The sequence below is a fragment of the Indicator indicator genome, chromosome 3, assembly GCF_027791375.1.
Source record: "Indicator indicator isolate 239-I01 chromosome 3, UM_Iind_1.1, whole genome shotgun sequence".
Classification (NCBI taxonomy): Eukaryota; Metazoa; Chordata; class Aves; order Piciformes; family Indicatoridae; genus Indicator; species Indicator indicator.
Genome location: NC_072012.1, coordinates 17,134,235 through 17,161,384, shown reverse-complemented (window position 1 = coordinate 17,161,384; position 27,150 = coordinate 17,134,235). Strand labels below are relative to the sequence as shown.

The window sequence follows — 27,150 nt, the reverse complement described above, 5'->3', positions numbered from 1 at the left end:
ATTCAAATTAGCAATTTAATACATGAGTTTACTCCTGGCCAGCAATGGTAACACTGATTTCAAAAGGCAGAGGTAGGCTGACATGGCTGTTGGACAAATGGCAGTTTCTTTAGCTTTTGCCACATTACTTTTGTTGTCCTTTCTGTCATCTTATCCAAATTGTTACCTGGTCATGTAAGCAAGTCTTAGATCCATTGCCTTTAGTCTATAGCAGAGCATTTCTTCACATGTCACTCACTGTCCTCTCACACAAAGCAAAAGGTCAGCACAAATTCAATTTCTTGGCATTTTTTTGTGGATCTGAACATCTGTGGCTTCTAGTGAACTCAGTCCGGCTCTAGCTTCATGGTGTACCAAAAAATCGTGTTCTGGTTGTATCTGAGGGATTCACTTCACAACAGGAATATCAAAACAACTTTTAGATGGCTTTAAGGTGTGGACAGTCATTAGTCTTGCTTCTAGACATCTACCTTCCTTCACACATAACTCTGAAAACACTTTCCCTGTCTCTTTGCCAGAATTTCATGTGTGGTATTTTTGGGGAAAGCTTATTATAGCCTAGCTCAAGCATAGCCAGCACTCAGTTACAAGTGCAAACATATCATAAATACCTGTCTTGCATTAGGATCTTTCCAGAAGGCATTAAAACATAGCCAAGTTATCTTCATGGGTTCTATGTTCTCCTAGCACTTGTTGATTCAACTGTTCTTAAAACTGTGGGAGTTTGGGAGAGTGTGAATGTCAGCACCATTAAGGATTTGCAGTGTGTCAAGCAGAGGGAAATAGGCAGGCTATTTTAGAGCCAAGCCAGCCCTCCTTTTTGCTCCTCAACCTTTCATATGAAACTTTAGGGAGAGAAACACAGTGAGCTCTGGTGGTGCATGGCTCTTTAGGGAGCTGCCATCTGCTATTTCTGAGTTAAAATTGGATCACACAATCCCAGAGCTGCACTGCACATTCATCATCACCTCCTATCCACAACCAAGCTGTGAGGGGCCCTGGCCAGCCCAATGCTGAGACCTCTGAAGGCTGAAGTCAGTCTATCAGGGAGGATGGGAGGCAAGTGTAAAACAAAGTTGTATTGCAGGTTGTGCAGTGGTGGTGAGTTCTCCTCTTTGAAGTTTTCCCAAGCTGTGGAGCTCAGGAAAAACACCTGTGGGAGTAGCAGCCTTCTCAGGGTTGTCAACAAGATGTGTTAAATCAGTGCAATCTCCTTCATGACAGGGAATGGCCTTGGTGAGTAGAAGGCATAGTTTTGCTTGGCAAATATTGGTTCAGTTCACAGAGGGATTTTGGTGCACACTGAATATATTCCTTGCGGGGCAAAAACAGCCAGGCTGCTCCAGGTGCCTATCTGGTGTGCACCAACTCCTAATGGGAACACAAGGGATCCATGTGTTGGTCCTTCATACACCTTTTGATCCCCATTCTCCACGTACATCTAGAGCTCACCCCAAATACATGCAGTTCGTCTTTCTCCAACTGACTTGCTGACTTGTGTGGATGCAGCGAACATGCCCAGCCTTTTCACAGTGTCTCACGTGAGACCTTCGCTTTCAGTCACTCAAGCCTCACTGTGGGTTTCTGGCAGGTGCAGTTACTCATCTCTGCTGTCTTTTTGCTCTTCACTTTAGGCCAGTCCATGGACAACGGCTCTGCCCACCTTACTTCTGTTGCACTGGTCTGGCATGGTAAATGTGACAGAAGGGATGGAGAAGTACAACGTTGCCTATGGCTTAGTGAGGGATTTCTGTGTGCTTTTAGTGGAAGACATAACCATAACACTTCCCATCTGACCAGCATCAAGGAAAACTCAGCTTTATTTTGTCCACAGTCAAGTGCAATCTCTGCCTTGCACTCAGTTTGCATTTAAAACATTTAAGGGACACAGGTTCATCAAATCACTGTTTTTTAGCAAGTTGGGGCTGTTCCTGCTTTCTGACGTCTCTGCTTAGACTGATGCATTTCCTGCCCTTTCCTTCTGTGAAGGATGGATCTCCTCATTCCCATTTAAAACCTCCACGATGTGGAGTCTTCCTTTATTTCAGCACATATCAGAAATTACTTCATAAAAGTCATTTAGAGAGTTGGAATTCTCATCAGATTTTGTAACTTGGTTAAAAGGTCTGGCTGCAAGTTAAAACTTGACACAGAAGTCTCAGCCAGGAAATAATTCAGTTTCTGTCTTTCCATCAAAACAGCAACAAGTCCTCCTCTCCCAAACACTTGCAAATTTCTCAATGGTAAAAGGTTATTTTAGGAAAGGATTAAATAAACTTTATCAAGAGGCAGGATCTCTAGAGTGGGGAGAATAAGGAAGGAAAAAACATTTGAAATTATACAAATTTTTATGATTTTCACTCAAAATGTCTCACAAATCCTGAGGGAGCAGTGTAGATCACCAGTTTGATTGATGTGAGATGTGTAGCTGCCATATGCCAGTACAGTGATGTACTTATTAACAGGATTAAACAGACCTAGGCAGAACTGAGATATCAGTCTTGGTAGGAATCAGATTAAACAAATTGGTTGTCCAGTCTTTCCATCTGACTTTATGCAGTTTACATGTATTAACCTTAAATCACATCTGGTTGATGGAGAAAAGCCTCAAATATCTGCAGGAAAGGGTCTTTATCAATTCCTCCAGAAGCTTAGTGCCATGCTCTTGATGTGCTTTTCCACACCAGCACAAACTCCTCTTTATTTCTGTTCTAGCTAATGGGTGAGAATAAGTGTTCCCTTCCTGTAACCCACTTTGTGTATTCTTCTGCTGTCTTTTCTGCTGGTTGATTGGCCCTTAGGTCCGGAAGAATATGAAGTGTAACCCTGGGCATTCCGTTGCCCAGCTGCTTGCATTAATTTTGTTCCTGAATGGTGCCTAAAGAATGCTTGGCTTGTAATCAACCCATGTCCCAACAAGGGCAGTTGGTTGAAGTTATCCCTTTGGTTATGCTTGAAATCTCTGGGTTTGGGGCTATAACACCTTCCCATCTGCATCCTTCACTGGGTTCATATGCAGCCAAGCAGAAGTATAAATATGTCTCTGCCCTTCCTGATGCTCATTGCCAGTTGAGGATGATGCACTAATCAGAGGGCAGAGTTGGTCCATCCTGCTGACAGACACTGACATGACGGTGTTTGACCAGATAAAAAATGGTCCATGTTTTAGCTGGTGAGACACCCTTCAGCTCCCAAAAGAAAATATTTTTGCAGGTGATGAAATGACAGTCCATAATTTTTTAGTCCTTTTCAACCTACGAGGTGCTTGTACAGCCCCCAGCACTTTCATTAATCTGAGCAGATATGTCTTTGTCCTGTAAACAAATAAAATTTGATATAAACATTAAAAATACAGAAAAAAAATTATTTATTTTCCAGTGTTACAACCCTGTGAGATTGAGGCCTTGACTATATCACCTACAGCTCATTCTCCTGTCTTCAATATCTGAAGGAATAAGGGTTCAAGATTGTAGCACATTTAACCACTTTACCCTTCTCTTCAAAGAAAACTTAAACTCTTGAGAAAACATTTAGACACATGGGGTGATTTCCAAAGGCATCTAGTGACTTTGAGTAGGATCCGTGATTCTCTCAGCTTTGAAAACTCCTCCTGTCTGTCGTAAATGTGATGTAGCAATACCCAAATGCCCACGGATGTTCTTCATGTATCTAAGCTAAGCATTCACACAATCAGGATTTTCCCCTTCTTGGATAACATGGGCTTCAATGCCTTGATCTGTTACAGAGAGATACAACTTTTATATTACAAACTTCTGTTGACTAAACCCTTAAACTACTGAAAGCTCAACCAGTCATATGCTCTAGTGCTGGGCAGTTTATCCAGGATCCTTACTGGAAAATGGGTTTCCAGATTGCCAGAGGCAGAGCTGTAGTGGTAGAGAAAGTTTAACAGTACTATTCATGGAAAACTGCTTTCTGGGCTCATACTCTGAATTTGCAGAGAAGCACTGAGACCATTCTACATGCAAGAGAAGTATCTGACTGTGGATCCTGGCTCTGCTATTGCTCCTGTCCCCTCAGAAAACTCTGTAAATCACAAGTGTCTTGTATCCTCATTTTTGAGACAGAACCACAGAATGGTTTGGGTTGGAAGGGACCTCCATCTAGTCCAACCGCCCTGCAGTGAGCAGGGACATCCTCCATTAGAGTCCAGCCTGACCTTGAATATCTCCAGGAATGAGGCCTCAACTACCTCCCTGGGTAACCTCTTCCAGTGTTCCACCACCTTCATGGTAAAGAACTTTTTCCTAACATCCAATCTAAATCTATTCTTCTCTAATTTCAAACTATTGCCCCCACCCTATCACTACAGGCCTTTGTAAATAGTCCCTCTGCAGCCTTTTTGTAGGCTCCTTTCCAGTACCAGAAGGCTGCTATTAGGTCTCCCAGGAGCCTTCTCTCCAGGCTGAACAACCTCAGCTCCCTCAGCCTGTTCTGGAAGAAGCAGTGTTCCAACCCCCTGATCATTTTGTTGGATGGTAAATCGAAACACAGAAAAACTCTTTCTCACTGGGACTGCTAAGTAATTATTGCCCTCTCTGTAGTGGAGACATCCAGTTCTTTTCCCCTGATTAGGACATTCATTTTATCTGCCCTCTTTGATTAGGTGTGAAGTGTACATGTTGCTTAATGAGAACAAGCAGTTCAGATAATGCAGCTCAAAATAATTGAGATTTTGCTCTTCCAAAATTACAGTTGCCAAAAGACAAGGAAATGTCCTAGTTAAATAGTAAATAGAAGCCCAGATCCTAGCTTCTTCACAGTGTGTTTTTTTTTTTTGTTTTAATCCTTTTTTGCTTTGTTGCTATTATTGTGAAGTTTGTGGATGGTGACTGTGATTGCTACTGCAGGAGATGGCGGGGACAGTTCAGATCATCTCTTCAGACCTGTCCAGGTCGTGTCTCTTGCTACTGATAAAGCAATGCAATACAAAGCTTTTGAAAGTATAGATAACTTCTGTGTCAGAGAAATGTGAGAAAAGCAAAAGAAGAATCTTAGACAGATAATGAAAATTAATTTCATAATCAGATTTAAAGGTCTTGTATGCACATGCATACTGAAATGGTAACTCAAGCTTACAAGGGATGCATTTGCTACCTGTCCCTAAGTATTTGGCCAGGTACAAAACCAGATTTTACAGATAAGTGCACATGACATCAGGATTTGATGAGATTTTGCAGACCACAGGGTGGTTATTGACAGAAGAGCCCATACCCAAAGTAGTGTGTGATTGAACTGTAGCTCAGAGGGATTGCTGTCTGCTCACTGTGCAGTGTGGTGGCACTTGCTATGTAATTATCTTACTCTAACACAATTATTAACTCAAGATGAAGCAGTTGAGAGGCACCATTGTAACATTAACCAGTACTGGAGTTTGTGCTCTGTAATTCAGGTGCTTGCAGAGAAGAGCTCACTGCAGGGCATCTCTCAGCCCTGTGGACATTTTGTCTGGTGTAGCTGTGGCTTCAATCCTCCTCATGAAATCAGGCTGGAAAGAAGGCTCCAGTCTTGTGTGTATGGGGAGATCTGACTCACACTTTCTTTAAGACCTTACTTTCCGTGGGCATTGTAACCAGTCCTGTGTGAAATGCTTTACCTAGTATAAGGCAGTGAGTTGTGCAGTATCTGATGGGAGTTTCTAATGCTTCTGTGTCCATATGTAGCACAGCACAGCAGCTTGGAGAGACTTTGGTCATATATGATGCTGGAAACCCTGTATTTCCCTGACCCAAAATTTCTACTGAGAACTGAAATACTCGCTCAGGAACAGGATCCTATCTGAGGGGTTGTACTGGAGTGAAACAGCAGCTTTTGATCCATGGAAACAGCCATTAATGCAGCTGTTGGAGCACAGGCAAGCAGGAGGGTGGTCTCCTAAATACTGCCTTTGCACCTTGAAGACTGGGTATTTGCCAAACCCTGCCATGCTCAGAGTAGCCTGTTGCCCACTTATTGCATCCAGGGTGGTCTGGGGCTCTTTCAGGATTTACAGCCCATGCAGCAGCTGGAGCTGTGGATAGGCTGCTCTGAGCTGCTTGGTGGGACAAGGAATATCTGTGAGTAGACGTGAGCTCCCGTCAGCCAGATGTTAGTGATTGGAGCTTGTTATTTAGAACTGCTGATTAGTCTCTAGGGCATTCTGCCTCCTTGGTTCCTTTCTTGGTTGCTGACGTTAGCCAGAGATCACCTGCAGATTGCAGATGTTTGTTTTTCTATCCCTTTGTTTCTTCAACCTCACCAAAGCTTTTCCACTTCACTCCTGTGGCAACCTGTGGTACCTCTGCTCCTGAATGAGGGCTGAACCTAGTCCTCTCTGCATGTGTCTGTTTGTCACCTATCCCAAAAGATAGAGCACAGCAAACAGCTTCTTGCTGGTCTCCTCTTTGCTCTGGGCTTTCAAAGCAGCTCAGGAGCAGATGCAGATGCCCTTTGTCAAGCCTTTGTGCTTCATTCAGTCTGATTTCAGGGCTGCTGCCATCATTTCCCTCAAGGTTTCACAGATCTCTTCTTGCTTGCAGGAAAAGGCATCAGTAGAGCCTCTTGTCCTGCTCCTGCCATGGCAGGCATGTCTCTGTGTGCGTAAGCAGTGTCAAGAGTTGTTTCCATGCTACTCAGCTCTGGTATAGTGCCCGCTTCCCTGCTCTGAATTAGTTTCTCTGACTCATCCACTGGAGGAATTTCTCTCTCTCCATTGCCTGTAGAAATAGCTCAGAAAACCAATGTTTCCTTTGCAGGATCCAGGTTAAGTATGTTAAGCAGGGTGGTGCAAAGGCTACACCAAGGGATCCATCCACCCCAGTTAAATACGGATCTGTGTATGCCCTTTTCACTCCTCCTGCTTTCCTGCACCCAATTGCTCTTGACAAATGAAGTGAAGCAGCGCTGGCAGTTCCTATGTATGCTCAGGAGCAATGTGGAAACTTCCACTTCCTAGCAGCACCAGAGGACAGCAGGTTGCCCAGGGGCACCTGCATTTGCTGTTTGAAATCCAGAAGCTTTGCACAGCAGCAGTGCAGTGCTTCCAGCTGAGCCTGCAGCCAAGGAAATCCTATCTGTTTGTAAAGGCAGCTGAGCTGCAGCAGCTTATGTGAAGCACAAAACCAAGATGTCTAGAGTGGAAGGATTTATGGGGCAACATGACTTTTACAGATACTGCCTTAACTCTAAACATTTGCCTTTCTCAGCATGGGTTCTCCTCATGTGCATAAAACTTCCCTACGTATGATATAGTTGCTGAGGAGGAGACATAGTCTCCAGTCACAGCAAATATGCAAATATCCCTATTTCTATACTTTCTTGAGAGGCAGCATTTAATGCTTTGCAGTCACACCATTGCTATTCACCAACACCCATCTACAGCCTGCTGGGGTTTGCTCTGCTTCTCTCTTTGACTTACACTTAACAGACAAGAAAAGGATTTTTCTTATTATATATAAAACATATTTTACTACGTATTTACTGATCTCAGTCCTTCCCTTCTCAGCAACATAGGATGTGGGCACTGAGCATTTGCACTCTGAGTATGCTGACCTGTGGAGGGGGTACACAGAGGTCTGGCATTACCTTACCCACAGGAGGTTATGAATTAATTAAGCCATTAATCAAGCCATTAATCAACCTTGTTTTACTGTTTCCATGCACCCCCACATCCTCCCACAGCCCAAAAGCTTCCACCTGTTATTTTGTACCCCTAACAGCTATGTTTAATCTAAACCTCAATATACAGACCTCCATACAGCACCTGTGTCATGGGTTGAGCATCACACCAGAGGATCAAGCACCTGTTAGGAGCCCCAGGGAACTCCTACGAGTTGTGATACATTAGATTGAAGTAAACCATACTTAAATATCTCAAACCAGGTTTAAATTAATTTTGTGCTCATGCAAGTTAATATTGTAAACATAAACATGTTTCCTTACCAGCTGATGCTGGTCCTCAGTTTCAGCTACATCTGGGGATGGTTTATTTGAATATATTGTACTGCCCTCACTGCTGAACTGCTACAGGGTGTATCCTGTCTATTTAACAGGACCATTAAATTAAATAAAGTTCCTAGGAGCTGTTGTAATACAAGGTAGAGGTCAGCTCATTCAAAAATCAACACTGACATTTCAATAATTAGAAACAAAGATGTAAGATGCTGTCCCAGTCTGATCAGCAGTTTCTCATTTCCCTGTGTTCCCATCAGTGAGAAGGAAGGATACAATACATTCTGTTTCTGGGTCTTGCTGATTTTATCCCTTCCTTGGTATTTAATTAATTTGCTGTGTGTATGTGTGGGGGGAATGGTGACCTAATCTATTGAAATACAAGCCAAGTAAAACAAGTTTAGATGGAGAAGGGGTCACACAGCAACTTTCAGTTGGAGAATAATACACTTGAGGTAAAGTATATTAGCAAAGTCATTTTAGGCACATCAGACCTAATTAGTTTTATTGTGATAGTAGTAACTCTAGGTGGGAAAAAGCTGAGCTGGAAATTGAAGTGGAAAGGAAGTTTTGGAAAGTTTCTATACATGTTATAGAAAAAACCCACCCACTTCTTAGAGAGACTTTTGAAGTTCAGCTGAAACTGCAACCCTAGTTCTGGGACAGAAATGAACAAAAAAGAAGAAAAAGCAGTAACAAAATGCAAAAGTCTATTAAGCAGCCTGTCTTGTAAACCCACATTTGTTTTCAGCACCTATATTTCTTCTAGCAACAGTGAAAGATTTTTGGTTTCTGTTGCTCAAAGCATTTCCCTCTAAGCTCAGCATAGTTGATCTGAGTAGTGTGCTTTAATATTCAGTGCCATTTGCCTGTAAATTATCAGCTTAATCCATGCTGGCACTGTGTAATCTCCAGGAACAGGACAGAATTATATAAGGAATGTCTACCATAGACAAGGAACAATGGGTTCAAATTGAACATAGAAGATTTCACCTCAACATGAGGAGAAACTTTACAGTGAGGGTGACGGAGCACTGGAACAGGCTGCCCAGGGGGATTGTGGAGTCTCCCTCTCTGGAGACTTTCAAAACCCACCTGGATGCATTCCTGTGCCGCCTACCCTAAGTGATCCTGCTCTGGCAGAGGGGTTGGACCTGATGATCTCTTGAGGTCCCTTCCAGCCTCTGATATACTGTGATACTGTGACACGACCCATCCATGGTACCTAGAAGGAAGCAGGGCAGGTGCTGCATTGCCTTGGATCGTATTTGCAATTCGTGCTGTGCAAATGGCTGTGTCGCAGAGTCTGTGAGCTACCTGGTTTTGTGACGAGCCCTCTACATCCCTTGCAATAGAGCGGAGAGCTCTAAGTAGTGTCCCGGCTTCTGTCTCTGCTTTTGCATGCTATGGAAGTGTGCCCCACAGTTTGTTATTTCGCTGGCCACTCTTGAGTATTTTTGGATGGAGGGAGTCAGAGGAGGGTGGCATGGATCTCAGCAAAGAGGCTGACAGGGTGGCATTGCCTGTCCCTGGGTGCTATTCACACCTGGAATGGCTGCAAGACTCCCCACTTCCCCCCAGCCCTGACCCCCCATCTCAGAGGGTACATCTTGCCCAACCTCGAACTGAGAGTGATGAAGTCTGGGAAGCTCTTGGAAATGCATAAAGCACAAGATATGGGGCTGGTGGGGCTGAGAACTGAGCCTAGTGTTTGGCAGCTGCAGCCAGGAGAGGAGGAGGACTGCTGCTCCTGCTAAAGCACTTAGACATGAGAGTTCACTGCCTCTCCCCTCCCAGATCCACCACCACATTCCTGTGGCATCTTGGGCAAATTGCTGAGAGGAAGGTTTTGAAAGGGAACAAGGTGAAAGTGGAGCCCCTCTGCCTTGGAGCAACAAGGAAAAAAAGCAGTCACCTGGCTCTTGGCATGTCTCCTTCACTGCCTGCCTGATCAGTGAGGAGAAGAAAGGGACTTGGAGATCCCCCAGAGTGAGGTCCTACCCTCTTGATTTATTTTTCCCTTCCTGGAGACCTTCTGTCTCCCACTGACTGGGCAGGGGATTTAGGGATTTACTGTCAGGACTGACTTATCTGCTCACTTGGCACAAGTGAGGTGCCTGTGGTAGGCAGCCTGGCTCATACCCTAGACCTTTTGTTCTTTTTTCCTGTCTTCTTGATTAGTGTGGTTTCTATTCTTGTTAAACCATCACCCTTTTTTTCCTTCACAAGTATAGGGAATAAAGTGTTGATTCCTTCTTGAGTACTGGCAGTGGCCAGCCCAGGTATTTTGGAGACATTTCTACCTCCATCACCAGTCTTGGCAGAGGGAAGCAAGTACAACTCCCACCTGGTATCTGTGTATTCACCTCTTCATCAACATCTCGGGGTTCAGAATTCAAACTCTCGAAACTCAGGGTTTTAGAATGGATGCCTGCAACACCCACTGCAGGTGAGAGTCACCAGCAGTTGAGACATCTTGCCATAAAGGAAGGTCTGGTTTTAAAAAGTACTTAATCACAGGAAAGTATCTTTTTGAAAAGCCCCTGTTGCTCAGCTTAAGATCATTATTTTTAAGAAGATGAAAATAAAATTAATAAGTGGCAAATGTTTTTCCTTGTGAAAAACACTCATCCCCATGTTACAAATAAAGATGGGTAAGGCAGGGAATTAATAAAAAAATATAAATTATTTATTAATTTAACTCCACCACCCACATAACTATATACAAAAGTTATGAAATATTATACAGATTCGGTATGGCTGCTTGAAAAATATCTTCAGAATATCGGAGTGGTTGCAAATAGTTTGAGAGAACAGTAGTTGGAAAAGGTAAATCCAAAAGCAGTATGTTACCCTTACTAATAAAAGGCAGGTATTTCCTGGAGACTCTAGGAATATATCAATCTACTCCCAATGCTGGTTGCCAATGGTGGGAATTGTTCTGGTGTCTCGTTTTATCATAAAATCCTCGTGGAACTGCTGCTGCTTATTATCCACACATGTGGGAGGCAAAACCGAGAGAGAGAGAGAGTGTGCTCTGAAGCTACCCATTTTAAACACCCATGCTAATTTGTGTCATAATGCTACCATAAAGCATGTCCCAGAAGATGAAACACGCCTGGCTTGTCCTGGAACGGGGTCTGTGGCTGGCACATGGCTCTGGGGAGAGGGGCCCATGTGCATCCGCTGACATACCCTGGGAGGGGGAGGTGGCTTCCCCTGCTTCCTTTTCCCATGCTTCTCTGCTTTTTCCCCATGCCAGGTGCTCCAGGGGAAAAGGGGGTTTGGATGTGCTGCCACACCCAGTGAGTAAACCATCTCCTGTGCTGAGTCGGTGTCTGCTGGAGCTGCTGGCACTTGAGCCTTATGTTACAGCTTGTAAACGCCAGTCACATTTTCCAGGTGCATGAGGCTTTCTCAGCCATTCAGGGGTACATCACAGCCAAGTGTCACCCAAGAGACCTGCCAAGCTGATGTCCAAGAGCTGCCCCTGGCAGGTCTTCCAACAGTTCTTGGGATGTTTTTCCACCAAGCAGTGGTTTGATGCAGGTCGGAACATACGAGTCTGTTTTTAAAGACTTCTGATTGCCCGTGGGTGTGGATGTGGGTCCATATCCAGGACAAGCTTCTCTAAACTTCAAGAAAACTATCTATATGCTGTCCTTTCAGGCTGCCCAGGTTAGTCAGTGATGCCAACTATGATTCTGTGGGACTTGGGGTGGGATCCATCTCATTTTGAGCTAGTTATCTAGGCAGTGGAAGGGGGTACTCAAAAGTGGTCCACCCAAGGTAGGTATCTAAGGTAGGAAGGAAATCTCCCCTTGGATGTGCTCTCTGATGACAGTTGAGAAAGGTGAGACACCACACCTTGACTGGCTGCAACTTAGGAGTTTAAAGGTAAAAATCTGCTTTTAGTGAGCAATGAACTGGGGAAGAAAAGCTCCATTCACAATGCTGGGGCACCTTGGGGTGGGTGTAGCCTGGCAGAGGCTCCCTGCAGGCAGTGCTTCATAACCCAGTGAAGTCTCCATCTCTTAATATTTAGAATGAACCAGAGACACGTGCTGCAAGACTAACACCTCCTATAGCAAAAGCCACAATCATTTCTTTCTCCATCCAGGTCTTTGGTGTCTGGAAGAGGTCATATGAAGTCCTAGGGTGAAATTCCAGCTCATCTCCATTAATGCCAGTGAAGCTGGATTTGCCCTTGGAACCCCAGTTTGGTACCTCTGAAAGATGTGGTCTTGCAACAAGCAGAGGTGGTTTAATCCAGCACTGCCATGACTTCACCCAACATGATGGTTTAACAGTGCTGACAGGGGCTTTTCCACACTTCAGCAGGATTGTTAGTCTTGGCTGAAAAGTTCCAGTAACTGGAGGTTAAGTTGATCCATCCCAAACCCAACAGCCTCTGCTGCCAAGACTTCTCCTGCTATCCTTTGCCACACCATCCATCTTTCCATCCAACATGCTTGATCCCGTGTACCCTGCTCAAAGGGGTTGATGAAGAGGAGAAAGTGATACTCAGAGTCTGAAATGTGACCAGGGCAAGGAAAGGCTTCAAGGGGACTTCCCAGGCCAGGAGAGGTGAAGAACATCTGTATGAGCTCTATCATGTTTTTATCAGCTTCCTCAGAGGACAGAGCCCACTCTCTTGCTAAGAGAACAGAAAGAGTTGGGGAAATAAATCATGATGGGGTTAAAGAAAACAAAGAGCTGTGTTTGTCTCCTGAGCCTCTTGAGAGAGAGAGAGATCATGAATTGTTGCTGTTCTGAGGTACACATTTTGTGCTGCATAAAGCTTTGTAAGTTTGATATAGTTTGAACAGTAGTAAAGCATGGAGCAGTAAGTCAGTGTGCAGCAGATGAAGACAGATTGTACCTTTTCTGAGGAGCGGATTTGTAGTAGGGAAGGGTAAGAGGAGAGCAACATAGATATGTGGTGAGCTTACTGGAAAGCAGTGCAGAGGAGGTTCTGCAGCACAGCAGGAGCTGTGCTCCAAATCTGCAGGTCTTGGGCTGTGTTTCCAGACTCATTTCTTCCACCACATGCTTCCAATAGGTTGTGTTGTGGCAATGCTGGGTCTGTGATGCTGAGGGAGTATCCTGGTTAGATACTGCTCCAGTAAGCAGTGTGGTTCAGGAGGAAGATTTGAGGACAATAAACCAAAGTGATCCATGTCCAGTTCATGTCATGTCCACGCAGAGATCAGGTCTTGCTGTCACACATTTAAAGATGCTCCTGCAGTTGTCTTGCCTGATAACACCTTATCTCTAAATGTCAAAAAATACTGTCTGATGTGAAAGATACTTTTAGGGATATGAACTGAAAGATTTTCAGGTAGTGGAGCTCTAGTGCTTTTTAGCAGTGCTGCCCATAGGGAACATGCACGCAGAGCTGCCTAGACCTCAGCTTCCCTCCCTTTGGTAGCTGAAGGGCAAGACTTGGGTGCCACTGCTGGGTTTTTAGTGACTGGAGTTCTGTAATGCTAACTTCATCCATTTATGGACATTTTGTGGTGTAGGATGGCTATCATTGTGCCTTTATCTATGAGGCATTTCCTAGCCACTGTCCCATTCATACAAAGAGAGGCAGAGACATGTGTCTGTCAGTCAAACAGATGAATACATATGTCAGTGTGGGGTGTTTGGTAAAGGTCTCATATAACCATAATGTGACACCCCAAAAATCAGTTTGATTTGTCACAACATTGATTTGTTTGGCAGATGGGTAGATCTTGTAAATCATCTAGATGTGGTGAAACTTAAAACTGGGTGTATTTGTTACAGGGTGTTTCAAATAAATATATTTAATTCGTAGTTTCACATCTGTAGGTTTCCTGGGGTGAATCCTAAGGAGCTGTATGGTTCTTGTTGTGCTACCTTTCGTATTCCATCTTCTGGTAGTACTCTAGACTGAAGTTTAACCACTGCTGAGGATGCTTTGCTACCAAAACTGTGAAACAAGCAAACATGAAGACAGAGATCTCCAGAACAAAGAACTTGTCTGAACTGTGGGTCAGAGAGAATGTAACTTTTGAAGGAAACCAGAAAAATAACCCATGAGTTTTCCTGAGGAGCCATTTCCTGATCCTTCTCTCCATTCCCCAGGTCTGTGAGCATGTATGACATGCTAGGTGTAGCATTTCAGAGCTGTTGCTTAGCTGACTGCTGCTGATACCTTGTGGAAATAGAAGCTGTCAGCTATCCATCCTTTCCCATCCATTCCTTCAGTGGCACCAAATGGAACTGGCTCCTCAGTGACTTGCCTTGATGGATGGAGATTTCATTGTCCCTTAAACATTGCATAACATGCCTGTCCCCTTTCTCTAGTGTACTGACATGGCAAGTTGGGATGAGGAATGGGAGGCCAGTACCAGAAACAAAATCCAGTTCTCTGCAGCTTTTAGCAATGCCTTTGGCCTAAAGTCTGATCTTGGTGGTCGTTAGTCCAAACTGTGCACATTTATGGGTATATGAGTCCAGATAAAATGGGGTGCCAAATTCTTGTCTGTAGATATGCTCCACAGGAATGACTCATCTCGCTGTACACATGAAGTATTTAAGTAGCAACAGGGACCAAGTGTTGGTTAACTTCTCACCTATTTGTTCAGCAGCTGGGTTAGTTATAAAGATAGTGCCGAGCTCCAGATCGTCACAGTTACAAAGGTTGTAGTGCCAATTTAAAACTAATTTGCTTGCACCCATGTAAAATGCAGTCCTAGCAAGGATAGGAACAGCACTCGCATTTAAACATTATCTGTGCAGAGCCCTGTGAAAAATGCTGTTTGTAACCAGCCTGTGAGAAGGTGAGGGGACTCCACCTTGTTGTTTTTTGCCCATGAAGAAAGAGCAAAGAGTTCATTTTACAGCTGCTAGTCTTGAGATTGCAGGCAGGCATCCAGTTATCAAGCTGGCCTCTTCCAATCACCCACCCTGTTGGCAAACAAAGCTGTGCCTGTCCAGCATTACCACATTTTTTTATAACTGTGTTGTTCCACTGATCTCTCTGGGTATCTCCAGATAATATAAGCACTAAACAGGGGGTTTCAAAATGGAAAATAGGGAGCTGGAAGAGGAACAGCAGAAGGAAATGAGCTGGCTAGCTTTCTGATGGTGTTTGAGAGGTTTCTGAGTGGGTCTGCAGATGTGGACTACCTCTGCTGTTAGAGGAACAACCTCAAAAGATTTAGGAGTGCCTCTGGGATGAGGCTAATGCCACCCCTGATGTCTGCCATCAGATATTACCATTTGCCCACCAGCCAGCCCACACAGTTGGGTTTTCACAAGCTCACACTTCAGCTGCATGAATTGTTTGCTCCTCTGCATTGGACTCTATCATATGCCATGCCTAGCACTGCATCAATGGAAAATGCAAGAAATCCCTCATGAAGCACAGTTTCCACTTCCTGTCTTCCCAACAAATATCTTTTCCTAACTCAGTGCTCTCCTTTGAAGGGATTTAAAGTCAAGAAGTGTTATGCTTGAGGTTTTGCAAGGGTTTGGCAAAAACAAAAGCCAAGATCTGCTGGCCGTTTTCAAATAGCACTTGGAATGAGCTGTGATCAAAACCAAATTCCCTCCTCTTCAGCGCAATTTCTGGACTTCTCTCTGTGAGCTCCTAGCCTTCCTAGTGTATATTTGCAGAAGAGCCCCAGTGAGACGATGGCCAGGGCAAGCATTTGCCTTTTAGCAAAGCCCTGCAGTGCTTTCACCCAAGAAATGAGCTTATGGGGACTGGAAGCAGTTGCTGCATTTGTGTTAACAGGCCACCATTTTCAACTGCTGGAGATTTCCAAAGCAAATGAAATGTTCATCAAAGCAAGTTCCCTCCCCTGCTTTCAGTTGTTGAAAATACTACAAAGGAAGATGGAAAGAAACATGTAATCCTTCACCGCATTGAGGATTTACTTGTTTATTTAGATTCCCTGTCTGTTCCAAATGTTCTGCCAGAGAAAGCCCATCCAGGCTCCAGGAATGCTTGACACACTTTTAAAAAAATAATCTAGATGTGTAGTAGACAGAAATCCATCAGAAGACACTGACTTTCTTCACAGTGCACCAGTGCAGCAATCACATGAAAGTCTCACCAGTACAATAAAATATCTCAGGATGCTTTTTACAGGAAAAAAAATGAAGAAGGCACATGATCCTGGGCAGAAATAGGTTTGAATAGTGGCTCCTCTAGATCACAAACTTTTTTGATGGGGCTGTCCTTAATCCCCAGACACCTTCTCTTTTTCTGCTTGGAAAATGTTGCCTGGGTAGAAAACTTGGAACTTGGTGCCTTTGTAGTCAGTGAAATGAGATAGTTGTCTTCAGAGGGTGATTCCTCCCACTGCCCTAAGTGGTGGAGATCACCCTCTCTAAGGATGTCTCTCCCTGCAGATACTACAGGGGAAACTGAAAGAGAGAAGCCCAGACTGGAGTCTCACTTTTAGCTGCTTAAGAGAAGAGAGTTGAAACCTGTCTCTTCCCTTCCCTCACAAACAGGAGTGCATATCAAAAGCTGGAAATCCCTTCTGGGGGCAATACTGCAATAAGTTAGTAGTGGGCAGAATGAGAGGGACATTTTTCAGCCAATGCCCATCATCTCCCCCAGCCACCAAATTTAAACTTATGGGATCTCGAATGCTCCTAGAGACTCCTGAGATTTTACCCTTTAGGGAAAAATCTGAAAGAAGACAGATAACATATTTAAGACAATTCAGTTCCTGAAAAGGCAAACCCAATCAGTTCTGTGCTTTGCAGGTGTTGTCCTTATTTCACATGTTGACACAAAGAGCAAAGAGCAGAGTCATGTCAAAATCTGGGGCTTCTGAAGGGCTGCTAATCTGAAGCAAATCTAGAGTTTTCACCCCTTGGCCTGAACGCCAGTTTCATATCAGAAAGAGGGCAACCTTCCTTCACACATTCAATGTAACTTCAGTGAGCTGGACTGGTCTGCAAAAACAGTTAATAAAAGTAATTGTGAATCATTAGCATCATTAAAATCTACAATCTTTGGGTCTTATCTGAATACAAAAGTGAAAGAGAAGACTTTATTTTAAAAGGTATAAAAACCAAATAGAACTTCCAAAGAAAGCCTTCTGCTTTTGAAGAGTGTGAGATGTTTCAAGGAACACCTCAATTAACCCTTGCTTTAATAAGTTTTTGTGTAAAGCTCACCTGTTCCTATTTCATTTATGCTGTCCCCTCAGCTCATGTGCTCCTCAGTCCAGAGAGCCCTGTTTGAGGAGGAGGACAGAGTGAAGAAGCTGCAGCAGAAAGTGGCAACACTGGAAAAGCGCAACAAGCAGCTGCGAGATCGGGTGAAGAAAGTCAAGAGGTCCCTCCGGCAAGCCAGGAAAAACACCAGGCATATGGAGCAGATGAATCAAAAGCTCAGTGAGAAACTTTCCTCTGCAGGTGGTCAAATCCCCTATATTAACTCTTTGAAGCAGGAGAACTCTCATGCTACCTACCTTAAAGTATAATGCAAGGGTAGGTGCTCAGGCCAACAGCAACAGTGAGTTTTGCCTGCATTAGGTCAGGATCTGGCTCTCACACCTTGTCTACACTGTGCTTCAAATCCTGCATGGAAAATGAATCTGAACTTGCTTTAAACACAGTGCTAGATTAAACAGAAAGGCAAACTGTATATGGCTGGGTGTTGCAGACACAGTCAAAAGCCATATCCTCACTGTCCTGGGAGGATGTAGGACCAGATGATAATCTGTGCTTCTCTGCCCTCACTGCCCTCCACCTCCACCACCAGTTTTAGATTGTCTTTGATGAAAGTGCTGGTTCAGCCCCATAGGCCATTGCAGGCACTTGACACAGGAGGAGCTCATCTTGGAAAGATCTGCTGCCAATTTACCTACACCACATGGGCTGGGTGAGCCAGGTCAGAGGGATATATGGAGATGGATGTTGTAGGAAGGACGCAGGCATGAGTGCTCTTTGCTCTATCATGGTTGATCTTTGCTTTATCATCACCCCCAAGCTCTCAACCTCCCTTAAGCTTGACTAAAGTCTTCATTCAGTGTCTGAACAAAGACTATGTCCAGGACACTGTCAGTTTGGACCCTCTTCAAAACGAGGTATAGATGTGCCCAAATTGTCTTAAGACTGATTATAAATATCCCTAAATATACTAAATAAAATACCTAATATTTTTTATTTTCCCAGGAAGTGCCTCAATGGTCTCAGTAACTCTCTCATGTGCCTTCATCATTGCCCAGACAAGAGGGTTTTAAACTACATCATTTTGAAACTGTAACTAGGACCTAATCCACCTCTTGCAATCAGAAGAGGGTGTAGCCTTACTGTTAGTGGTTGCTGCATCAGGCCCAGTGGGCAATTTCAGATCCCATTTTCAACAGGTTTAATTTACAGTGTGGATAAGGCTTCAAGTTTTGTATTCACTGTTTGAGGTTTAATGGAGGTTGCTGGGCAGCCCCACAGAATCACTCTTAGATACTGTAGAGACCACATCAATATCTACAGGGCATTAAAAAGTAAGGTAGTTTATATATGTATATATTTTAAAATCCTACAGAAAATATTTTTATTACACATTTGATATAGTCTAATTTCTTAAAATATGAAGTAAATCCTGTTTGTTGGTTATCTCATTAAAAAAAAAAAAATTCTATCATGTCCTTTATATGACATTTACAAACTGACTCCATGCTGTGTCTCAGCACTCAGAGTATATCTCGGCTACAGCCCTGTTGGACCATACTTTAACTACCCTTGCCCTAGGAAAAGCCCTTATCAGCTTTCAACCATCAGCTGCAGTCCAAACTGAACTCCAAAGTTAAACCTCATGTTGGCTTCTAGGGTGCTGCCAAGTTGAATTACCTTCCAGTTTAGCTCCTTTTGGAAACAGAACTTTCTTTTTTTCCATCTTGAAATAATATTGGCGTTTCTTAAGATTCTGACTCCTCTATGAGCTCCACTGGTTTCAAAGGCTTTGCCTACCGAATCAGCACAATTTGAGTTGTTTTGTGCTGTAGTCAGCAATGCTATTTCCTGAGAATTACTACAGACCTAAGGCTTCCCTGGAAGCCAGCGAGATATTTTTAACTCTAAAATTTAAATCCATAGGAAAGTAACTAATTTTTTTTTTGTTGTTGCTGTTTGTTTCTGGTTTCTAAACTGCTGTTTAAATAAATGAACTGTTTATCCTGGTAGAGGTATCCAAAGCTTGTGTTCTAATTTTGTGTTAATAAAAATATTCCCTCTGCTACTCAGTCATCTTTTATAAATGTGTGTATGAAATGGATAAAGTAAAACTAATATAGCTACACCTTTGTTATTTTTACAAATTTTCCAAACATGGTGTCAAAATATATTTCTTCTTTTGGTTGATCGTTTTGTCTCTTGATGAAAACATTGGAATTTTCTTCCTATTTCACCCCATTCTCTAGCTAAAAAAAAAACAACAACAACAAAAAAACCCAAACAAACCAAACCAAAATAAAACAAAACAAAAAAGTGTACTATTTTGTTCTCCTTGTCAGTGTTGTGAGAATATTGTTGCTTTGCAAAGAAAACAGAAGGAAAAACCCCAAATGCCAAATTCAAATATAACCCAAAAGCTTCCCTCTGGGTACAAACCCAAAGAAACTTGGTTCCTTTCATTCCTTCTTGGTTTTGGATCATTTCCAGCGATAAGGACTAGCAGTGAGATCAGATTACAAGTTAACCCTCTCAACAAGTAACAGGAGATGCCAAGCCCAAATAAAAATACCGTTAAAGTGCCACCACTGATTGCTGATGACAGTATCCAGAGAGCGACCAGGGCAGAAAATGTTACTGTGAAGAGGAATTTGGGTTACATCCATTCAGACTGGTATATATCACATAGGGCTATACATCATGCAGGCACACTAGTTTTTAGACCAACTCTGTAGCTATCTCAGAGACCAGTTTTCTGGAAACCCACAGAAAAGGGCAAAACTTCATGTAATTCTCCAGTTTAAGGAGAATCCCAGTGTTCCAGAGTTGTATCAATAAAGCCCATTTCTAACACACAAAGCTTCTCATCAAGCTAGGTAACCTCTCATTAATGAAGCAAAGGAGTCCAGATTAATTTCTGATAGTGGGAGCAAAAAACAAAGTGAAAACTGTGGCAAGCAGATAAAACTGACAAGGCGTGTCATTCTTTCTTATAATAAATCCAAGTAATTGCAAAGAAATTTCATTTTTCATCCCCATTTAACCCCAATTACTTTCATTTAATCATAGAAACATTGCTGTTTCCCTCCAAACCAAACCAAACCACACCAAACCACTTTGCATGTGAAACATCATTTCCAACATGTGCTTGGGTTTAGGCATGTTCCTAATCCCCTAAAACAAACACAGAGAGCAGGACAGTATGTTCCAGCATATGTGGCACTGCTGGGAGGACTTATTTGCTCCAGTTGCATCAGCTGTGCAGGAAACCAGGATAAGTCCTCCCAATAGGGATTTCCCAGGTGGCATCAGAGCTCATGCCTGGGGATGCAGGCACAACACAGATGTAGTGAACAAGGAGTGATACTACTTACTGAGGAATCATCTTAGGGTGAGTCAAGATTTTGTGTGCATGACACCAACTTGGGCAGGAGTGTTGATCTGCTTGAGAGCAGGAAGACTGCAGAGGGTGCTGGATCAATGGGCTGAGACCAATTGCAGAAGGTTCAACAAGGCCAAGTGCCAGGTTCTGCATCTGGGTCAGAACAACCCCATGCAATGCTACAGGCCTGGGGGAGGGTGCCTGGAAAGCTGACCAGTGGCTGCACCTCAAATATGATGTTCAGTTTTGGGCCTCTCACTGCAATAAGGACACTGAGGTGCTGAAGCATGTCCAAAGAAGGACAATGAAGCTCGTGAAGGATCCACAAAGAAAAAGACATTTCTCAGAACAAGGTAGTGGTGAATAATTGTTTTGCAATGTCAAAATATAATCAGTGAAGTGACATTTTCTTTGGCAGACTCCCACTTTGGAATCATGACAAAATTGGCAGAAGTCCCTTCATGTCCTTATACCACCCAGGGCAGGGGGTAAAATCAGCAGGAAGCCTTTGAAATGCTTTGGGTTTGCAATGCACACATACTCAGTAAAGCCTTCACAGTGCTTCACGGCTGAAAGAGCAGTGAATGCCCTTAATGAACCTTCTTCAGCCTGCCTTGGGTCTTCATTCCAAATGGACAGTCAAGCTGCCAAAGACAGCAGCACAGACAGCCTATGCTAGAACATATAAAAGCAGATTTTTATTGTATCTCATCCTCCATATTGCCCTGGGGCTGGATCATATGCTGGGGGATGCTCTGGTCTGTATATGCAGGGAGGTGACACAAGCACAATAAGCTCAGAAAGGAGATGAGGAGTAGCAAAAGGGAAAACATAGGAGCTAGAGCAATCATAAGACCAGAATGGTCTTACAGAGAAGGCTACCTGTACCTTGGATGGGACTCTTGGAAAAGAAAGAAATGATCTCCAGAGGTGCCTTTCAACCTCTGCCATTCTGTGATTTGCTATGCACTGTCCATCAAGGGTCTGCATAAGGGAGCCCAAAAATTCCCACAGGTGAGGATTTGATTGTGTTAGTGACTTTTCAGTAAGGTGAAAGGAAGTATTGATTTGCTTAACATACACACCTGCAAAGGACTGGTGTGTGACAAGTGCCTGGGGATGCTGCAGGAAGGTGTGAGATTGAGCAGAAGCCAGAGCATTCAACCTCCTTCCTCCAAGCTCACCAAAAGTTCTTGTTTCTCTGGACAAGTGTTCAAACACCAGGCATGGCTACGATTTCAAAGCTTCTCTTTGAATTACTGAGAAAAAACAGTAGCCTTAATGAGAATAAGCCCAAGGTGTCGTGTTAGTGGCACAAGTTTACCAAATTGGGAAAATCCTCTAACCACAAGCTAGACAGAGCTTTGACTTCAGCTGCTGCTGTGCCCACAAATTGTACCAGAAAACCACATATTAGCTCATATATGTGGATATGTGGCTTCCCTGTCATTCGACTTGTCCAGCATGCAAGGAATGCAGTCAGATCCACCGGGCTGGGCTGCAGCCACCCATATTGACATGCCCCTTGAATCCTTCAAACCCCTTGGTACCAGGGTTCAGAGTGAGTTTTGTCTTTCCGTGTTTTGTTGGGAAATAAATAGCATAGAGCTGCAGTTCTGCTTTCAATTACCTAGAACTGGGACTTGGTTGGAACTGAGTGGAAATTTTCCTACAAATATGAATCTTTCTGAATGTCAGACAGTTGTCTGCTGACTGTACCCTCTGAAAGTCAGATTTATCAGCATCCTGCCCTCCTCACACACAGCAGAGCAAGCTTCCCACAAATTGGCCACCTCAATGAACATAGAATCATAGAATTGTTAGGGTTGGAAGGGATCTCAAGGATCGTCTAGTTCCAAACCCAGTGCCATGGGCAGGGACACCTCACACTAGAACAGGTTGCTCAGAGCCACATCGAGCCTGGCCTTAAAAACTGTTACAGTGTGAGAGCTGAAATCCCCCTCCCACACTGACAATAACCAGGCTAGCACAGTCTGGAAGCAAATGAAGCTGTATTTACAGGCAAATCTACAATCTATGATGAAATGCAATGAATATGTACAAATACACACTATTCACAACAGTTACAAATATATACAATCAACAAAAAAAACCACAACAAAGCTCCCCAACCCCCCCCCAAGGGGTTGTGCTTCCTTCCTCCCCCCCCAGCCAGAAGGACTCCCCCAGGCCCCCCTGGCAGAAGGCAGAGAGCCAAGAAGCAGAGAGGCTGTTAGACTTAGCTTGTCAAGGTCAGTATGTGGGTGTGTGTTATCTTCAGACAGAAAAGAAGCAGGCAGGCTGAGAGAAGGCTATGAGACTGCTGTACCTTGTTTTGAGTGCTCCTTCTTAAACATTTCTGTCTCTCCAATGGAAGTGTTTAGAATAATCATTATTTGGCTTTTTTACACCCAATAGTGATTTATTTACATCCTTTCACTTTCTCTGCTCGAACTTCATGAGAAGAAAAATTAAAGACAGTCTTAAAACCATCACAGACATAATGGAGTCAAAAGCATCTCATCATACACACTACACTGCAAGCATGAGGAAGAAAGTGGCCAGGGCCACCAGAAAGTTCTCTGAGGGTTTTGCAGCTAGAATTTGCATTGCAGCAGCTCACAAATGTATTACTTCCCAGTTGCTGCCATGTCCCTCTATGGTACCCTGCCACTATCCTTCCTGTGGGTGGAATCATCTCTGCTAACATCAGCCCACACTATGCACTCTACCTTGTGAAGGTAGGGATGCATCACTGTGTACAGGCATCATTTCTCCTCACATTGTTTTTCAGGTGTTGGGCTGACTTCAAGAGAACTCTGACAGTGTGTTGCTCAGTGCCCTCCCTCACCACGGGAGGGGGATAATTAGTGTGTCCTTCTCTTCTTGGTCACCAGGGCAGACTATTAGTCAGAAATGCTATAAGACATTTTTGTACTTGAGTGTGCTTGGCCCTGTTCCCCTTGGCTTTGGCTCTGGCTGTGTCCCTGTCATCTGAGATCTGTAGCTGACTGGCTCACGAGAGGCCGTGTTAAGTCCTTCAAATTTGTGCATGTGCTCACTTCCACCAGGAGCTCCTCCGTCCACACACAGTGGATTGATAGCTAGATCTTTGGAGGGAATGAGCAGACACTGTGGTGAGATGTACCCATGTTCAGCACCCAGGTCTCCTCTCCACTTCATATACAGATTGACCCAGTTCTCCTCTCACATTAGGCAGAAGCAGCAATGACATCAAGTCACTGCTGATGGTGCAGACAAGCTGATTTTGTCAAGGTTGTGGCAGATTACAGGTGCATACTTGCATTAGTGTGAAGTAAAGCTCAGCAATGAGAGCTGACCTTTCTCACCCCAGTGCCTTCAAAAAAGACTCTTTCTGGGAGAGACAACCTCTATCATACATGTTTGTAGCAGGAGATAGCCAGGAGCTGCCTTGCTCCAACTCTAGTTCCAGATAAAGCACCAGCACAGACAGCAATGAACAAGTGATTATTTCTGTGTGGGAGTGACCCTGGTAAGCTGTCCTTGAGGCACTGCTTTCAGGTGGTGACTTGAAAATGCTTAAAATACCTTAAGCAAGGCTTTGCATGGTCTCCCTCCACTCACTGTCAAGCAAAGGTACCAATGCACACACAGATACCTAAAGTCATAAGTCAGTTCTGCATAGGGAAGTTCAGGCATCCTTGACTTTCGATCCCTGCTTCAGTTCCTAAAAGTGCCAGCTGCTCTAGTGGGGCAAGGAGAGTAGATGCCAGCTTATCAATGAGGGGATGCAGCTTCTTGCAGAGGATGAATCAAAGCAGTCTGCATTAGGTGCCCAAATTTGGATTGCTCATTCAGATGGGAACACACCTAGCTGAATGTATGAGATGGGACAAATGTACTCTTGCCTAGAGGAAAGACCAGGGAAGTCTATTCTGTTTTTCAACATCAAGAGCTTTGCTTACAGCCTTAGACTATTGAATGTCTTTACACAGTCTGCAAACATAACCCAGATCCTTCCCAGGGACTGCCATGATTTGGCACTTTTGATACACTCAGGCTTCCTGGCAGGAGGCAAACTGAGGAATCCTACATGATAGGAACCATGGGGACATCATCCCTTTGCTCTTACCATGCAGGGGTTCTTCCAGTGCTCCCCATACCAGCAGAGGCTGGAAATGCATTGTTTTTTCTCAGTGTTTCCCTGCAGAGCAGACATGCTCTTTGGAGAGCAGAGAATATATTTGACATTTCATTTTTCTCTATTCTGTTTACCCTAACAGACAAGCCATAATCCAAGCCATGATTTTTACAGGACTCTGTTCCAGTGCCTCACCACCCTCACAGTAAAGAATTTCTTCCTTATATCTAACCTAAATCTATTCTCTTTCAGTCTCAAACTGTTACCCCTCATCCTATCACCATAGGCCCTGATAAAGAATTCTTCCCCATTTTCCCTGCAGGCCCCCTTCAAGTAGTGGGTGGCTGCAATAAGAGTCTCCCTGGAGCTTTCTCTTCTCCAGGTTGAACAACCCCAACTGCCTCTGCCTGTCCTCATAGGAGAGCTGTTCTGGACCTGCTCATTTTCATGGCCCTCCTCTGGACCTACTCCAACAGGTTGTCTTTCTTGTGCCAAGGACTCCAGTGCTGGATGCAGTACTTCAGGCAGGGTTTCATGAGAGCAGACTATATGGAAACAAAGACCTTTGTCAGCCTGCTGGCCACACTTATTTTAACCTACACAGCTCAGTTTCTTAATGTCTGCCTCACCCAGGAGGTGAGCATGGGTCTGATGGGCAGAGATACTCCCACAGGGTTGCTGTAGCTTGGGAGGAGGAGAGAGGGCACACCTGAGAACAGCTGGACCAGCAAAGAGGGGAGGAGGAAAGTGCAGAGTCCCAATCATTCATTTAGGCTGTCCCAACCATTCATTTATGTCTCAGATGACATTTCTCTGCACAGAGAAAAGCAGAGAGCCTCCAAAGCAAAAAACTTATTTGATGTGCCATACCAGTAAACCCCAACCAAACACAGGAGAGGATGAGATGCCTGATCTTCACCCACTGTCTGAGGACAAATACATGACCACATTGCAAAGGGTGCTCACTTGAACTGTTCCCATGCATTTCCATGGGAATGAAAAACATTTTTTTTCCTTTCTAATATTTCTTTTGTGATTATTTTCTGAAATAGCTGGAGACTTGGCCTCAAGAGATAAGGAAAAGGAAATGCCACAGACTGTTGTCAATAAATTATTTTTCCCATTTCTTGATGCCAGGAAAAGCAGCTCTTGCTGGGAGAAAAGAGACCATGGGTTATGCTCTCTTTGAATAGTTTGTTTCAGAGATATTAGAAATTGCAATGTGCACCAAAGGCTGTGGTATATTAGTTGGAAGCTGGCAGCAACAAAACCCTTTTCTGTAGTAAAAGAAACCATCTTCTACTCTGATCTCTCTTCTCTTGTGCATATATAGGTGCTTCAGGCAAGCTTTAGGATTACAATCTGTTCTTCTTCAGTGCACCAAACCAGGGCTCCATTTTGGTCCCCATGAACACAAGACAAAGAGATAATTCCTGCCTCAAGAAACAGATCTTATAATTGTGGATGGAACCAGTACTGCTTTCCAGGAGAACAGGACAGTTGAGATTTCACCACGCTTCCAGTAGCTATGTTTACACTGTGCAGACATCTCTGCATCTGTAAAATACTTAATTTTTCTCTAAGTATTTTTACTGATTTTTTTACCATCACCATCATTGCAGCAAAGAGCTAATCTCCGATTGGGACATTTTTATAGCAAGTCTATTATTTTTGTTGAAAATCCACCTTTTTTTTCAGGCAAGTTATAATGAATGGTTAAGAGTTCTTCAGCTGCAGACACTCAGCCAAGTCTCCCTCTCAGCCAGCTTCACTGTCCCAGCCTTATGGACCACACTAGTGGTGAGATCTCCATCACTGTACTACGGTTAGGCAAAACAGTGAAATACAATGGTCCAAATAGTATCAGTGGCTAAAAGGCTCTTCCAGAAAGCCTTATCTGTAGTTGCACCCTCATGCCACCAGAGAAGCCCATCCTGCGTCCACACCTAGCTCAAGAAACCACCTCCTGTTCTCTTGTGTCCTCGTGACATGAGGGAGCATGACAGTATCAACTGCTTTTGCTCCTAGCCCCATTGTTTGAGACGCTCCCTTGATAATCCATGTGTCTCCACAAGTGGGTCACAGTGGCACCAAATATGAACCACCACACACTCATGCTATAGCCACGCTACACTTAAATGGTCTGTCACAAAACATGGCTGCCAGCCAGAGAGTGCCTGAGATGCTAGCTCATCTCCTCCAGAGAGGACACCTAAAGGTTATGTCAACTAGGTGAAGAAAATGGTAAGAACAGTTTGGCAGAGTGACCTTTAAATCTCCCATGACAGATGTCTCCAATAAAGTACTTGGATCTTACCTTTCCTTCTTTCCTGCAGACCTCCATTACCATTGGTAGCTATGGCCAGAGCCCTAGGCACATCTGGAGCAGAGCTCTACTAACAAGCAATGAAGCTGCAACAAGGTCATTTAAGAAGAGAAATTAGAAAATATTTCACACTGATTGGAGACCAGGAGCTGATTATGGGAGCAGACTGCAAACTCCACAGAAAAGGTATAGAGACTGTGATGA

General features: G+C 43.9%; 1 protein-coding gene across 1 annotated transcript in view; it reads left to right on the top strand.

Moving 5' to 3' along the window:
• The window catches only part of CCDC3 (coiled-coil domain containing 3), a 38,898-nt gene extending 21,472 nt beyond the window's left edge, over positions 1–17,426 (top strand). Inside the window, exon 3 of the mRNA XM_054399873.1 lies at positions 17,151–17,426. Within this exon, the coding sequence (XP_054255848.1) occupies positions 17,151–17,426 (276 nt within the window). The remainder of the gene's footprint in view (positions 1–17,150) is intronic.
• The last annotated feature ends 9,724 nt before the right edge of the window (positions 17,427–27,150 follow it).